Source organism: Schistocerca gregaria, chromosome 1, assembly GCF_023897955.1.
Source record: "Schistocerca gregaria isolate iqSchGreg1 chromosome 1, iqSchGreg1.2, whole genome shotgun sequence".
NCBI lineage: Eukaryota > Metazoa > Arthropoda > Insecta > Orthoptera > Acrididae > Schistocerca > Schistocerca gregaria.
In genome coordinates, this window is record NC_064920.1 from 962,779,491 (window position 1) to 962,796,785 (window position 17,295).

At 38.0% G+C, this 17,295-nt stretch overlaps 1 protein-coding gene across 2 annotated transcripts in view; it reads left to right on the forward strand.

Moving 5' to 3' along the window:
- The first annotated feature begins 6,645 nt into the window (after positions 1–6,645).
- The window catches only part of LOC126276423 (transmembrane protein 135-like), a 103,234-nt gene continuing 92,584 nt past the window's right edge, over positions 6,646–17,295 (forward strand). The window contains exons 1-2 of one of the 2 annotated variants that reach the window (XM_049977276.1): positions 6,646–7,987; positions 16,446–16,576. In XM_049977276.1, the coding sequence (XP_049833233.1) occupies positions 7,841–7,987; positions 16,446–16,576 (278 nt within the window). In that variant the 5' untranslated portion in view covers positions 6,646–7,840. The remainder of the gene's footprint in view (positions 7,988–16,445; positions 16,577–17,295) is intronic. The other variant, XM_049977275.1, reaches the window with a different exon arrangement.

Below are 17,295 nucleotides of genomic sequence, written 5' to 3' on the forward strand. Positions count from 1 at the left end.
GAGTGCAAAATAGAAGAACAAAAGTCAAGCACGAGTGGTTCGAGGACCTTTGAAGATACTGAGTGAGGTGACACAGTGGTTAGCACAATAAACTCACTTTTGGGAAGGCGGCGGCCTATATCGCCATCTGTCTGTCCAACATTAGATTTTCGTAGTTAAAATCACTCAATGCAATACTCGGGATGGTCCTGTAAAAAAAAGACACAGCTTGTTGTCAGGAGCTTTTGAGGTTAACTCTCTAGAGCCACTCGCAAACACCGGTGCTCCTGACAGTCTGATGAGGCGAGATTTACTATCGAGAGTAGCTGGCGGGGAGGTATAGACAATACTCACATGGGTAGTGTCCACGCTATGACCGCTTGGCAGCTTCCAGCGGCGGCTGGTCAGTATACATTCTGCGTGTTCGTCAATTTTTGCATTCAGATAATTTTGAGAGCGTCTGCTGTGTAACAGTTACCCATATCCAAAAGTTTATACAACTACAGCCACTACCAGTCATAATAACTATTATAATGAAACTTACTGGCAGATTAAAACTGTGTGCCGGACCGAGACTCGAACTCGTGTCCGGCACACAGTTTTAATCTGCAGGAAGTTTCATATCAGCGCAGACTCCGCTGCAGAGTAAAAATCTCATTCTGGAAACACCCCCTAGGCTGTGGCTAAGCCATGTCTCCGCAATATCCTTTCTTTCAGGAGTGCTAGCTCTGCAAGTTTCGCAGGAGAGCTTCTGTAAAGTTTGGAAGGTAGGAGACGAGGAACTGGCAGAAGTAAAGCTGTGAGGACAGGGTGTGAGCCTTGTATGGGTAGCTCAGTCGGTAGAGCACTTGCCGGCGAAAGGCAAAGGTCCCGAGATCGAGTCTCGGTCCAGCACACAGTTTTAATCTGCCAGGAAGTTTCATATCAGCGCACACTCCGCTGCAGAGTGAAAATCTCATTCTGGAAACTACTATAATAATAAGATGCATAACTTATCTGACAAAAGAAAGGACTATTTTTGTGGAATTTTGTTGTTTTGTCCATAATGAAGTACAGTTTAGAGCAGTAACGAAATGATGTGTAAGCTTTCGCAACGCTCCATTTCGCATTTTTGTGTAAATCGGAGTTTTCGTGAAGTCCATTTTTTTTCGGACAAATTTACAGGATTGCTAACAGATGTATCAGTTCACACTCTTACTTCTGGACTGAAAATCAGCTTTTCTTACGCTGCAACCACACAACAACTTGTGCTAACAGTACACCTCCTTGTAAAATGTTCGTTTCTCCACACATATATTCGTCAGTCTCTCAATCAAAGGATCTGTTCTCCGAGGCCCTAATACTTTTACAACTAACTTCTCCTGGTAATTTACGTTTCTGTTGGCAGAATGAGATTTTAACTCTACAGCGGAGTGTGCGCTGATATGAAACATCCTGGCAGATTAAAGCGGTGTGCCGGACCGAGACTTCAACGTGGGACCTTCGCCTTTCGCGGGCAAGCGCTCTACTGCCTGAGCTACCCAGGCATGACTCACGACCTGTCCTTTAGTTTTTTGTTAGCATTTAAAATAGATTCAACATAGTTCATGTTTACACTGCACACGAAAGCCGATTTCCACACAATCAACAACCAACTCCAAACACAAACTTCAGTTTGTAGAAATGATTAAACTCAGGCAGTATCGTCTGCCCACATGGTCACTTGACTAGAATTAAATGAGGCACTGAGATTGATAAGGGCCCACATTTAAGTGAATATCAGAGAGACCAGTGATAACAGCTTTTCTTGAATTTTCATATAAACGATGTGGGCCTACAGTACAGATAAACCTAACTCACCATAAGATCAACAGATTTCAGAAGCATGAATAAATGCTACAATCTCACAATTGATGGTGATGTTCTTTAGGGCCTTACGATTCTCAGCGCCTCAAATGCATTACTGTTCTATAACATTCATAACTTAATATACTGTAACTCATCCAGAATCACACAAAACAGCTTTACTGTCAGCACAACTTCAACATATACTGACGTCTGATCTAATTTTACTATATAGTGAGTGAATTAACATATCTGAGGAGTGGGCTGTTATCTAGCACGATGTTGAGCGAACGGGGATAAAAGTTTGCTTCAGTGTGCTACAACCTGATGAAATTGACGTAAACTTACAGTTGAGAGGCAGATGCCTGCTGTGCGCCTCAACTGTGCACGTTGTTTATCAAATACGTATGTTACAGGAGAAAGGAATCTGGCGTTCTACGGATCGGAGTGTAGAATGTCAGATCCCTTAATCGGGCAGCCAGATTAGAAAATTTAAAAAGGGAAATGGATAGGTTAAAGTTAGATACAGTGGGAATTAGTGAAGTTCGGTGGCAGGAGGAACAAGAAAGACTCCTGGTTAGGTGAATACAGGGTTATAAAAACAAAATCAAATAGGGGTAATGCAGGAATAGGTTTAATAATAAATAGGAAAATAGGAATGCGGGTAAGGTACTACAAACAGCATAGTAAACACATTGTTGTGGCCAAGATAGACACGAAGCCCACGTCTACCACAGTAGTTCAAGTTTATATGCCATCTAGCTCTGCAGATGACGAAGAGATTGATGAAATGTATGATGAGATAAAAGAAATTATTGAGGTAGTGAAGGGATACGTAAATTTAATAGTCATGGGTGACTGGAATTCGGTAGTAGGAAAAGAGAGAGAAGGAAATATAGTAGGTGAATATGGATTGGGACAGAAGAAATGAAAGAGGAATCCGCCTGGTAGAATTTTGCGCAGAGCGTTTCTTAATCATAGCTAACGCTTGGTTCAGGAATCATAAAAGAAGGTTGTATACATGGAAGAAGCCTGAAGATACTAGAAGGTCTCATATAGATTATATAATGGTAAGACAGAGATTTAGGAACCAGGTTTAAATTGTAAGAAATTTCCAGGGGCAGATGTGGACTCTGACCACAATCTATTGGTTATGAACTGTAGATTAAAACTGAAGAAACTGCAAAAACTTGTGAATTTGACGAGATGGGACCTGGATAAACTGACTAAACCAGAGGTTGTAGAGAGCTTTAGGAAGAGCGTTAGGGAACGATTGACATGAAGGGGGGAAAGAAATACAGTAGAAGAATAATGGGTAGCTTTGAGAGACGAAATAGTGAAGGTAGCAGAGGATCGTGTAGGTAAAAAGACGAGGGCTACTAAAAAAGTATGGGTAACAGAAGAAATATTGAATTTCACTGATGAAAGGAGAAAATATAAAAATGCAGTAAATGAAACAGGCAAAAAGGAATACAAACGTCTCAAAAATGACATCGACAGGAAGTGCAAAATGGCTAAGTAGGGATGGATAGAGGACAAATGTAAGGATGTAGAGGCTTATCTCTCTAGGGGTAAGATAGATACTGCCTGAAATTAAAATGAAAGATACCTTACGACAAAAGAGAACCACTTGCATGAATATCAAGAGCTCAGTTGGAACCCCAGTTCTAAGCAAAGAAGGGAAATCAGAAGGGTGGAAGCAGTATATAGAGGGTCTATACAAGGGTGATGTACTTGAGGACAATTTTATAGAAATGGAAGAGAATTTAGGTGAAAGTGAAATAGGAGATACGATACTGTGTGAAGAGTTTGACAGAGCATTGAACGACCTGAGTCGGAACAAGGCCCCCGGAGTAGAAAACATTCCATTGGAACTACTGACGGCCTTGGGAGAGCCAGTCCCGACAAATCTCTACCATCTGGTGGGCAAGATGTATGAAACAGGCGAAATACCATCAGACTTCAAGAAGAATATAATATTTCCAATCCCAAAGAAAGCAGGTGTTGGCAGAGGTGAAAATTACCGAACTATCAGTTTAATAAGCCACGGCTGCAAAACACTAACACGAATTTATTACAGATGAATGGAGAGACTGGTAGAAGCCAACCTCGGGAATGATCACCTTGAATTCTGTAGAAATGTTGGAACACATGAGGCAGTACTGACCCTACGACTTCTCTTAGAAAATAGATTAAGGAAAGGCAAACCTACATTTCTAGCATTTGTAGACTTAGAGAAAGCTTTTGACAATGTTGACTGGAATACTCTCTTTCAAATTCTGAAGGTGGCAGGGGTAAAATACAGGGAGAGAAAGGCTATTTACAATTTATTCAGAAACCAGATGGCAATTATGAGAGTCAAGGGGCATGGAAGGGAAACAGTTGTTGGGAAGGGAGTAAGACAGGGTTGTAGCCTCTCCCCGATGTTGTTCAATCTGTATATTGAGCAAGCAGTAAAAGAAACAAAAGAAAAATTTGAAATAGGTATTAAAATCCATGGAGAAGAAATAAAAACTTTGAGGTTCGCCGATGACATTGTAATTCTGTCAGAGACAGCAAAGGACTTGGATGAGCAGTTGAATGGAATGGACAGTGTCTTGAAAGGAGGATATAAGATGAACATCAACAAAAGCAAAACGAGGATCATGGAATGTAGTCGAATTAAGTCGGGTGATGCTGAGGGAATTAGATTAGGAAATTAGACACTTAAAGTAGTAAAAGAGTTTTGCTATTTGGGGAGCAAAATAACTGATGATGGTCGAAGTAGAGAGGATATCAAATGTAGACTGGCAATGGCAAGGAAAACGTTTCTGAAGAAGAGAAATTTGTTAACATCGACTATAGATTTAAGTGTCAGGAAGTCGTTTCTGAAAGTATTTGTATGGAGTGTAGCCATGTATGGAAGTGAAACGTGGGTGATAAATAGTGTGGACAAGAAGAGAATAGAAGCTTTCGAAATGTGGTGCTACAGAATAATGCTGAAGATTAGATGGGTAGATCACATAACTAATGAGATAGTATTGAATAGAATTGGAGAGAAGAGAAATTTGTGGCACAACTTGACTAGAAGAGGGGATCGGTTGGTGGGGCATATTCTGAGGCATCAAAGGATCACCATTTTAGAATTGGAGGGCAGCTTGGAGAGTAAAAATCGTAGTGGCAGACCAAGAGATCAATACACTAAACAGATTCAGAAGGATGTATGTTGCAGTAGGTACTGGGAGATGAAGAACCTTGCACAGGATAGAGTAGTATGGAGAGTTGCATCAAACCAGTCTCTGGACTGAAGACCACAACAATAACAAGAACAACAACAACAACAACATGTCTTTGGCCCATAAGGCCACGCGAGTTGCGCACGCGCGTAGCCTCTTAAAAACGTGCACAACTGAAGGTGTGCTTGCGATCCTGATATCAAGCTTCCGGAGCGCTGGAGAAGCAGTAGCGCTGTAGATTAAGTGCTGCATCTTTCAGATTTCAGCAAGCATGTTACGTTTAACAGCATTGACAGAAAGATAAACAGTAAATCTGCGAGATTTCGAAATTTAGGTTTTTTGCGTGCTCTTGTGCTCTTATACAGCAGCTGCCACTGGTAGCTCCCACTATCGCCAGTGGAGAGTTTTCGATGTGAGTTCGTCGCTCAAACAGCAACTTGCTGCCACTGTAGAAATTGACACCATTTACGTGATAAGAAAAGAGACGAGCGAAGAATGAAGACAGAAACCAGACTCCTATGCTCTGGAATGTGTACCCATGGTATGTCATGCTGTTGCCAATAAATATGTTTCATAGTTTTATACTGGCGTAAGATTAGACAATGAACTAGAGTGACTGGTTTGTGATTATGAGGTCACTGAGATAATATATCTGGGTTGTGGCATACAGAAGATCGCCCAGAAAATTCCATGTTTCCACTGGAATAACGGAAAAAATAAAACTGCAGATTCGCATAAATATTTGACAGACCAATTTAAGGACCATTTCATGATTACTGTAGGTGAACTGACATGGCGGTATAGGCATATCGTGAGCTGAACATGAAAGCAGAATGTATAATAGTAAACTAGCTAAATTACTTTGTATTGTGTATGCAAACAGTCCGGAAATAATGAATTCAAGTACAGTGAAATACGGCCAATTACTGCGGTAACTGCCATCTGCTCCACTTCCTCTTTTAAGACTTTACATTTTTTTTCATTCTGAGATACCTCATTTTTTTGGTTCATATAAGTCAGTCAGCTGCATCGTTTGGTACATAGACCAAATTTTCTAGGCTATGTTTCTAGAAATAATCAGATTGGGAGCTGAGAGTATTATGTTAGTCTGTGGTACTGTATCTCTAAGAGGTTCCATAGAGAGTTCTATTTAGCGAGCCATACTGTGAGCGCTGTGGTTACATATCTACTCGCGAGTTGGTTGTCCTGTGTTATCTCTGCGTGAGCGGTCGAACTGTGAACTTTAACTCTCAACCTAATGCGAGCTGTGCTTTAGAAGGCTCTGTGCATGCGTTTACGGTTCTGTAATGGTTATGCACTTGAAGGACGTCGCCATCTACAGGACACTACACCCTAGTTTTCTATCCTTTTCCTACGAATGTATTTGCTGCGCTTTTTCCAAGAAACTCTTTCAGAGCACATGACCATTTCAAGTTAACTATTGCCCGTGGTGTAATTGTTAAGGAAAGAGATTCTGGTAGTGCGAAGTACTGCGAGGGTACATTTTTTTTAAAAAAATATAAATCTTTAAAAAGGTTATTTAAAGCGTTTTTTTTTCGTCAGCAGTATTGGCGGTGGACCGTCACAAATCAAGCACTGACTTAACACAGCCATCCTAGATTAATACCGAAACATAGTAACTTGAAGCGGAAGTAATGTATTTGCTTTCATGGATTCGGCTTCACTCGATACCGATGCTACAGTACCATTTGGATCTGGTGTACATAAATAGTTTTGTTCGAGGATGGTTATGTTTTTTTCAGATATTAAAGTGACATTAAAAGAATTTCGTATTAGCTTCGCCACATCTTTCAAAGCATTACTTAGTTGAAAGTATTTTAGCGAAAAAAAGTTTGCAGACACGGCGTATTGAGAATTGTACTCGAAGTATTCGGTTTAGCGATACGTGTTATTTTTATTCTATAGTAACACGAAGGAGCTAGCAATTTTGAATTATAGGTTTATCAGAGTGTAAACAGTAGGCAATCGTGCTATGACGCCGTTACGTTGGCAACAGTAACAACGTCTCTGTTTATATATGCATATTGTTATCTCAGTGACTGTTGTAACAAGGTACATGTTGTGATGACAGGTCAGTGACTGGCAACTATAGGCTAGTCGTGAGAGGGAGTCACAAATGACTATCATAACGTAGTTGTGAGCGATGGTTGCATTCAGTAAATTTCAAACAGTGCCTCACACTTGCTTGGAGTATGTGCACCCGTGGACAAAATCTTGCAGCGACGCTGCAACTAGTTCGGGATGTACAACTTTCCAAGAGTCCTTCCGAATTTACGTAACTGTGTATATGGTAAGTTGTGAGTGACATTTGTGTCAGTATAACCTGAACCTTTGTACAAGTTATCAGACACATGCCAAGTTAGTTTTCATTGTCATTTCTAAACTGCAACCTGTGAGCGCAAGTAATTAAGACGACAGTTTGGATTTAAGAAACAATGCATATTGCAGTACTTTTGTGCCCAAGTTTGGAGGGGATGCTTATGTAAACATACCGCGTAACAGACTTGATTTCCCTTCACCGTTTAATAAAAGGAATCCTGTGACTCTATTTAAGTATGTCGTAGAATTGAATTGAAACGCACAATGTACAGGAATCGAGAAGATGGAAGGAACCGCACCGTAACGAAGTACGGGAAGTAAATCAACATAAAATGGGTCATTGTGTTTAGTAGTGCTTATCTATTTACATGTGCCTACACAGACGTTGTTCTGAACGTTTGGGTTTATGGTTCTTCGATAAGAAAAGTTGCTCATAACTTCTTCGCTGCTGCTAACGGCAAGACAGCATTACGTTCGTTGTAATGGCACTGTTCAGCAAGCCAGTTGTTATTGAACAAACGTGTAGGGAGTATACACATTGCTACACTAGTTCTTGCACCACAGCTTCTGTAGATTTCGGCTTTATAATACTACAAGGGGCATTTCCACTTTATTCAAGTCTGTATTTGGTGAGTACTAGTACATAAAAATGATTTTCTCGTAATATGATTTGTTTTTCTGTTTCCATGTATTAAGCTCTCACAGAAGCTGTTCTTCTTATGCAGGAATTTTGATTTGTGCCAGTTCACGTAATATTAAATAGCATAAGTGATGCCTAATAGGGTTTTGTAAAGCTTAAAGCACAGCTGTTCAGCAGTATGTGTCTTATGTAATAGCTTGATATATGGTTTCAGTCTGTTTGGTTTCAATAAACTGGGCCAGAAATAACTATTTTGCAAGAAACAGTTGCTGTCATGCCAGTGGTGTCATCCTTCAAAATCCAAGACTCAGAAATGATGTCGTGGTCTAACCCCCAAGCATTTTGTTTTTGTGTTTATTGTTTGATGTTGTATGCATTTCATACTGCATATGCCTTGTTTAAGTACATGTTGGGTGTGTGTACTAGTGGATAAAGCCAGCAGTTTCAATCAGATGTCAGTGCTGTTTAAATTCTCATGAAAGGATTAGAAAATGTGTATATTGCAGATATGAGTTCAAATAACTAGGGATTATGAAGACTGTGACTATACGTGTGTTTTTAACCAATATTATACGGGGTAGGGCATGTTATCTGACAGCATATCCAAGAAATGCTTGGTGTCATGTTGTTTATTGTAAAGTTCTTCCACCAAACTGTATTTCAACAGTATTTTAGGCCTACCAATAGTAGTGGACTCAGACCCAAAAATATCCTTTTAACTGGTTATACTGTACACTTTGGAGAATGGATGCACAGCCAACACTGTGCGTAGATGAAATAGGCAAATTAAAAGCATAGCCTGACACGAGTTATGACAGCCAGTGCAGTGGATTATCAACATGCTAAAAAAATGAGGATGTAACATGCCGAGTCAAATAATTTGACAAAACTAAAATTTAAATGCATTCAATTGATAATGCCATCCTGTTTTACAGTGAGTATACTAGTATTTGTTTATTGCATTACCATATTTTATGTGTTAGCCAGAGTATTGTTATTTGTTTGTGGCCACTAAATCCTTGGTACATTGTCGAGCAACAGTTATTTTTTGCTACAGTTCAAAGTAATCCTTGAAGACTAAAGGGAATTTGTTGTTGTTGTACTTCATTGTGTATTGTCCATTACTGTTGATTAATGAAGCACTGTTGTGTTTTAGTAAAGTATTTCTTAAAACTGAAAGACTGCTTTGGGAATGTTTAATAATGAGAAGTTCATGCAGACTGGTTCTTGCACTTGACTTATATGGGCAGTACAAGAGATTCCTTTCAAGGGTAGCAGTTATTAGTTGATGACCTGTAAGGTGGTTGTCCTTTCAAGTGCAAATAATGCGAAATCGTATGAATATTCTGGGAGGGAATGCTTAACATGTCGATTGATAGTGGAAGAATTACTTATCATGAAAACTGTTGGTCAATCCATTTTGACATGTACTTGGAAAGCAAAAAATGTGCGTGAAATTAGTGTCACAGTTTCTCATTCTATATAATAGATGAATCGCAAATGAACTCACTTTCATAGATGATAGGGGTTGATCACATTTTTATGACACCCAGTGAGAGGTGATGAAATGCAGTATTTCAGTTACAATCCATCTACAAAGTAATAAATCCAGAATAGTTAATCCCAAAGAAAACTAAATAAAGAACAGCACGATCTGTACATATATAAATACATTCATACATACCTTCATTAATACCTGTTGCGTAGATGATGAATAAGGCGTTTCGTAAAGATGTGGAATGTGTCACTTTAACATAAGTTTTCTTTACATAAAATGAGTAATTAATATATTAATTTTAATTTTTTATGGTTACTACTTCATATCTAAAAATTCATCTATTGAGTAGAAGGAGTTGTCATTCAGAAATTTTTTTAATTTGCTTTTAAATGTTGGGTAGCTATCTGTCAGACTTTTAAAGCTATTTGGCAAATGATCAAAGATTTTTGTGGCAGCGTAATTCGCCCCTTTCTGTGCCAGAGTGAGAGTTAATACAGAATAGTGAAGATCGTCCTTTCTTCTAGTGTTGTATCTATGCACTTATTTTTGAATTTTTGAATATTAGTAACAAAGTCCATAAGTGAATATATGTATTGCAAAGGTATTGTGGATAGCCCAAGTTCCTTAAATAAATGTCTGCAAGGTGATCTTGGGTGGGGCTCTAGCTATTATTCTGATTACATGCCTTTGTGCAATGAATACTTTCTCTCTTAATGACGAATTGCCCCATAATATGATGCCATATGAACGAGTAAATGAAAATAGGCTAATTTAGTGATATGATATACACCAAAATGTGCAATAACCCTAATAGCATAAGTAGCTGAACCTAACAGTTTCAGCAGATCATTGATGTTTCTGCCAATTCAAGTACTCATCAGTGCACACACCCAGAAATTTTGAATATTCTGCCTTAGCAACAGACTGCTGTTCATAGCTTATATTTATCAATGGTGTTATGCTATTTACTGTTCAGAATTGAATAAAATGTGTTTTGTCAAAATTTAGTGAGAGTCCATTTGCAGAGAACCACGTACCAATTTTCTGAAAGATATCATTTAGAAATTCCTCAGCTGATTCTTGTCTGTTAGGTGTGATTACTATACTTGTATCATCAGCAAAAGAACTAGCTTTGTATCTTCATGAATATAGAGTGGCAAGTCACTAATGTATGTTAAGAACAGTAAGGGACCCAAGACTGAACCCTATGAAGTCCAATATTAGGATAAAAATTTCAGTGTTAAGTGTGTGTGTGCTGACCATTGTGAACTATTATTTGGAAACCACCAACGGTTTGCAAAATAATTGCTCTGGAAATGATATCTCAGAGAACTTATGATTGTTGTTGTGATACAGAACCGATAATTTATTTTCATGTCGATTTTCAACCATTTGTAGGAACCTGACTGTCAACTGATGTAAGATGGGGTGCTTTTGAATTAACATCTAATTTCCATCGATATGTTAAACATATATATATATATATATATATATATATATATATATATATATATATATATATATATATATATATAAACTAGCTGTGGTATTATCTGTTTAAAACAGATTTTGGTAAGCCCTGTGGAAATTTGGTGAATGTTGACATCCATAAGTTAAAAGAAGAGTGGGAAGAAGTAGGAGGCTACTTTGTGAAGAAAGTAAATAATGTTTTCAAAAAACTTTATCTTCAGTACTTTTTGTCATCGAGTTCCTCAGCATTTTATAAATGCATAATACCTTCATTCATCCACCAGTAAGAAAGAATGGGTATTTGTCATATGCCTGACACATTATTATTTCATATAAGAGTGGCAAGGGAAAAATGTAGCGAAGTTATATATGAAGTACTGGGCATAATCCGTATCAATTCGGGTAGGCTAGGAAAAAATCTTACCTACATAGTCTCAGATGTTATTGAATTTAGCGTATGTTAAAGTGAAGGAATAAGTAAGGAACACACATGTTTTTTGTTTTTTCTGAAAAAAAATTCTGCTCTGAGATACAGCCCTTCAAAGATGACACTGCACATACCATTTTGAAGATGCGAATTTTGGAAAAAAATTTAAAATGCAGTATCTTTGGAACAGTTCTAGTTATTTTATTGGGGTTTTCTTTTATTTGAAAGATATTTGCTTTATGATTACAAAGAAATCGTCCATTTACACTTATCTGTCAAAGTTTCTTTTACTCTAGCTTTCTGAACTTTTTTGAAATTTATGGAAATTGTTTTGTTTTCCAAAAATGCCAATCCATAAAATTTTGATTTTATTTTTTCTGTTGATTAGTGCGATATAGTCCTACGTTCCCTGAAAAAGGAGAGCTTCCACTTTTAGGTTAAACAGGTTTTATAAACAATTGGAAATTTTCTATACATAAAACCTATTTTATTACCTCATTGTCACATAACAGGCTCATAAGAATCAAAACCTAGCCTTATTTAACAGAATATTAGTTTTGAAAGATGAGTAAGAGACTCATTTTTTTTCAAGCATTTTAAATGGTTTTAAAATGCATGTTAAAGGTCCAAAGACTTAAAGGTTTCAGTTTATACCACTTCTGTGCACTCTGTTTTGTATTGAAATTAGCCAGTCAATGAAATAAAAATGTGTTCCACTGCTTCAGTATCTTCCTTTGATGTAGAGTGATTCTTTCTTGTTGAACCAACAGGAACTGGAGCACTGATGGTGTTGTTGCTGCCCTTCAGCTGAAAACCTATCTCCAGCAGCTGGTCCATGTTGCAGCATAAAGTTCGCTACAGTTTCTGGTGTCTATAATCTCTGCAATCCACCAGTCACTGCCGTACACACATGTCACAAACATCCCCCTTCTGAGGTTGTGATTCTGAATATTATCCTGCTGTTTCCGAGGTGTTGGCTGAATGAACGAAATTTCTTAAGTCTTCCTCTTTAAAGTGAGTGCAATATGAGTTTGCCCATCACTTTGAATCCAAAATTGTGTCTTTTGAATTCCTTTCACAGGAGTCATTTGTTTGGATCGTTCTTCTTTTTTCTGCTCATGGAATGCTTTGATTTCCTCCTTGGACAAAAGAATGAGGGCTGTGGATATGAAAAATTTCATGACTCTCGTAGACGCCTCAGCTTTCTGATTCGCAGCTGTATTTGGTCTGGAAAGATTATCTTTCGTACCTAGCGTGATGCTTCAGCTGGGCTCCTACACCATCATAAAACTTAGCGCTTCCCGTGACCAGTAGCACTGTATACCCAGCCGGTTGGCACAAGTGACTTACTCAATTCAAACAGCTGGTAATGATTTTTTAAATTACTAGGAGCACCCTCAGAAATAATGATGGTCTTCTCTGTCCCTGTTTGCAGTTGAAGAATTTGCACATTGCTAGCAAAGCATGTGCTGAGTCATGTCCTGTGTCATCACTTATAACAGCAACACTTGTGGTCGTGTTTTGAAAATATGTCACTCCTGTAAAAATTGAAACTGGTCATTACTCCAATGATATCGTTGTACTTCTGGTGGGAGAGTTACAGACAAGTTCTCAGCAAAATCACAGTAAAGCACTAAACATAATTCTCCAGCCTCTACATACCCTTTCACTTCTGCGATGTATTGTTGTCGCAATTTCTTCAAATGCTGGTGTGTTACTGCTGTCACTGACAATTTACCAAGTTCATCAATGAAACTGTCAAAGGCAACAGTTTTCTTAATTAGTTTATTTTCCTCCCATGTCACATATATAATTTCTGCAGAGTTATCTGCTACGTCTTACAAGCCAGGTGCCTGTAAAGACAGTCCTCCCTTTCCAGGGGAGTCATCACATTCTTGAAACAAACAGGTCTCTTGCTTTATGTCACAGACTACTAATGATTTCACATGCCCAACCAAGGTGTCATGTGCTCCAGTAAAGTCTTCAAAGTTACTACACAAAGTTCAAAATTTGCGCAGTACAAACATAAACGGACTTCTCTAGTTGGGTGTGTGGAACTACCCACTTAGGTCAAGTGCATAAAATTTTGATCTTTCAATGTGTGAAGTTGTATAGTTGCTCTTACAAATTGCAAAAGTTTCTTTAATACTACGAGTCATGTACCTCTTCATTTTCACAACTTTTTGACCTTCAACTGTTACAGTTATAGTGTCTTTTTGTTGGCACTCTGGTGAGAACAGTCCCATTTATCTTCCAGATAAAATGAATGCACTATTTGAACCTGAGCTGCTTCTATGTGATGACTGTAATAGGGATCTGGTCTTCCAAAGACTCCTTTTACAGACCTCACATTTCTTGATTTGTTACCATGAACTTTGATACTGATGGAAAGTGGTTAAAAATGGTTTAATTTGAAAAATGGCTCTGGAATAATTGTTAAAACTTGCACCTTCTCACTGTAGGGTGCACAGTATTCAACAACTGAATTGATATTTGTGAAAAATTCCTCGCAAGAGGTGCAACAGTGCTTTGCTTCATTTTCTTCTGAAAATGGAATTTCTGCTTTGAAGAGTGTGGTCAGTTTTGCTGTAGTGTATTCATCCATAGCTTTACTAGTTTCTTAACTGGACTGACACCTACCTCTGTACTTGCCTGATTCAGGGTATTTAATTCTTCCTCTATTGATGCAAAATCTGCATTGTTTGCACCATGGGACACAGTTAGAATCATTTCAGATCTTGGGGAGAGAGAAATCAGTAAGTTAACATATTTTGCATGTTTTCATTCAATAATGTCATATGGAATAATGTTCTGGGATAACTCATCTTTAAGAATAATGCCTTCATTGTTGAAAAACTGCTGTCAGAATAATCTTCTTGTAGACATCTGTTTCTGACTAGGCCTACTGCTTCGCAGTATATTTATTTCCTCATGAAGTTCGTTGTAAATAATCCACTACAGTTCAAAAGGAGCAATGATATACATAATTACAGTGCCAGAAGGAAGAATGATATCCATTATTACACACAAAGGTTGTCTTTAGCAAATTGCTGCAACTAATATTTTTGTTCATTTACCCAGCGACGTAAAATCTCTGACAGACAGCAAAGGAAAATTTGAAAACAAACAGAAACAGTTTGTCTTTGATAACTCTTTTTCTATTCTGTAGAAGAATTTCTATTATTGTAATGTGTAAAAGGTGGTGAATAGGAATTACTAATAAAAAAAATAAAATAAAAAAAAGCAATTCATAAATGTTCAGCATGTAGCCATGTTTGCAAATTGATTTACAATGCACCATTATGATCTGTTGTGCAAAATGATCCATCAGTTCAGTCTTAAAGGTTGGTGAATCTGCATCGATGTCATTCTCTCAGTGAGCTTCTTCTGCATATCGTGTTGTGCTCTCTACATTCCCCTGAAATCCAGAATCGTACTTCACTATATGCCACGTGCTAAAAAAAAGTGTCTCAACGTGGATGAGCTTTCTATGGTGCTGTATTCATATCTGCATTTCCTAATTTCCCTCTCGATGTGTGTCTTATCCTGTCTACCCCACTCTGTCTTTCTTGCTCATCTCATCCAGTGCAGCCAAAACAATCCTTCATTTGAATATAGCTTCTGTATCAAGACAATTGTTTGTGTCTATATTAGTAGAGAAGGCCAATTTGTTAGCCGGGCGGACATGCTCAAGTTCTTGTCTGTGTGTTCATGTCAGGCGATGCCCATAAAAGTCTGATAAAATTGCTCCCATTCTTCATACACATCAAATACCTATTGAGTAGAGTGGGTATATTTCTGAGACGTCAATGATGACACTACTTGTTACGGTAAAGTGTCATTATTGACCAACTGCAGGGGACTTCAGGATGACTTGGACAAGATTTCTGTATGAACTTATGAATGGCAGCATTTGCACGACGATTGCCATGCTAAGGGGCCCGGGTTCGATTCCAGCTGGGTGGGAAACTTTCTCCGTTCAGGGACTGGGTGTTGTGTTATCATCATCATCATCATAATAATCATCATCTCATTCTCATCGACATGCAAGTCACTAAAGTGGCATCATCTCAAGACTTGCACCAGGCGACCAGTCTACCCGACGGGAGGCCCTAGCCACATGTCATTTCATTTCATTGGCTTTAAATGTGAATAACTGTAGATCATTGCAAGTGAGTAGGAGAAACATTCTTCTAATGTTTGAATACAGTATTAATGATGTGCTCCTTGACTCAGTCACTTTGAATAAATATCTGTAAATAATGTTACAAAACAAGAAATTGAATGAGAAAATAAGGTCAGTTGTAGGAAATATGAATGACCAGTGACAATTAACATGGAAAGTTCAGTGCACATACAAACAAAGCAGTCTATGGAATGCTTGTCCAACACATTGCAAAGATTTATTGTTAGTTTAGTGACCTGTCAGTTTGATCACAGAATGATGTTTTTTCGCTTTCTCTGTATGTGGTATAATGCCTGTCGAAACACCAAATACTTAGGCTCACTTGGTTATGGAAGCACCCATCGTATGAGCACCTACAATTTTCCCATGTTTGAATTCACTTAGCTCTGACGTAATGCAAGCACAGCTTCACAGAACACTGTAATGACCATGGCTGACACTGGCTCAAAATTTTGAAGAGATTGCAAAGATGCCTTTCATGGTGAAATACAACAGCATAACCTGTAGGCTTGGCTAACATCTGCATTTACTTTTAAGAATGCATTTCTCACTGTGGTTTCCATGTTTTTGTCCAGCTCCTGTATTTTAGAAAAGTTTATAGACCAAACATGGCCTCGAATGTTTCTTACAAATTTGTTAGTGTGTAGCTGACTTAACGAACAGATTTGTTAAAGAATGACATCACAAAGTATAGCAGTGAAGGTTACTGATTTGCCGTGTTTCATTTTATATGCACTTGTATTACTATTTTTTTAGAAACTTCGTAGTATTTTCATATTTGTATAAATTCATTATACAATAGCTTATGTATGTGTTAATTACTTTTTATATAAAATGTACTGAAATACTAAAATTCTGAATTACAGCTTGCTTTGCTTATGAGAGGCAAGATACCCTCTCAGAAAGACCTTCGAGGAACACTTCTAAGAATCATTCAGTCCACATCATTCCTTGCATGCCATGCATTTAGTTATTCTTTATTCCTGTGTCTGCTTAGGTGAGTATGAAATGCCAAGTACTACAAATTTATTTACTGAGAAATGTGTCTAGTGAGAGTAGCCTGAAAAGATTCTAGCTTCACCCATACCTCACAGCTGTATTATACTATTTACTTTCATAATTTATTGGTACCTATTTTATAACCATTTACCTAAAATTGTTGGTCATTGTGAATAGTAGTACTTGTTATATAGATCTGTCAAAAGCAGCAGAATTATGTGTCTGCAACAGTGATGGAGTTCTGTGTGGTGTAAAGCTATTTATTATAGATGGTTGCTTCAGACGAAACTTCTTGTAAGTTATATGTATGTATATGAAACTGCTCCTCTGTTTTCTGCTAATAAAAATGGTTGCTGAATTAAAATGTGGCCATATTGGTCATGACAGGGAAATGCTGAAAGGTTTATGGGAAAAGCGAGATCATAAAAAATTCGTGGAAAGGTACATGACGTGGTAATGGAGGACCAGTGGATTAGTGTGTTGAATAATTGAAAAAGGAAAGGAGTAAGGCAGATTAGGTTTCAACATTCCACAAACAGTTAGGTCATTAGAGACAGAGAACAAGCTTGAATTCAGGAAAGAAATCAGCTATGCCGTTTCCCAGCATTTGCCTGAAGCAGTTTAGGGAAACCACAGAAAATGTAAATCTTGACGGCCAGACTATCATTTGAACTGTTATTCTCTCAAATACGAGTCCACTGTGTTATCACTGCACCA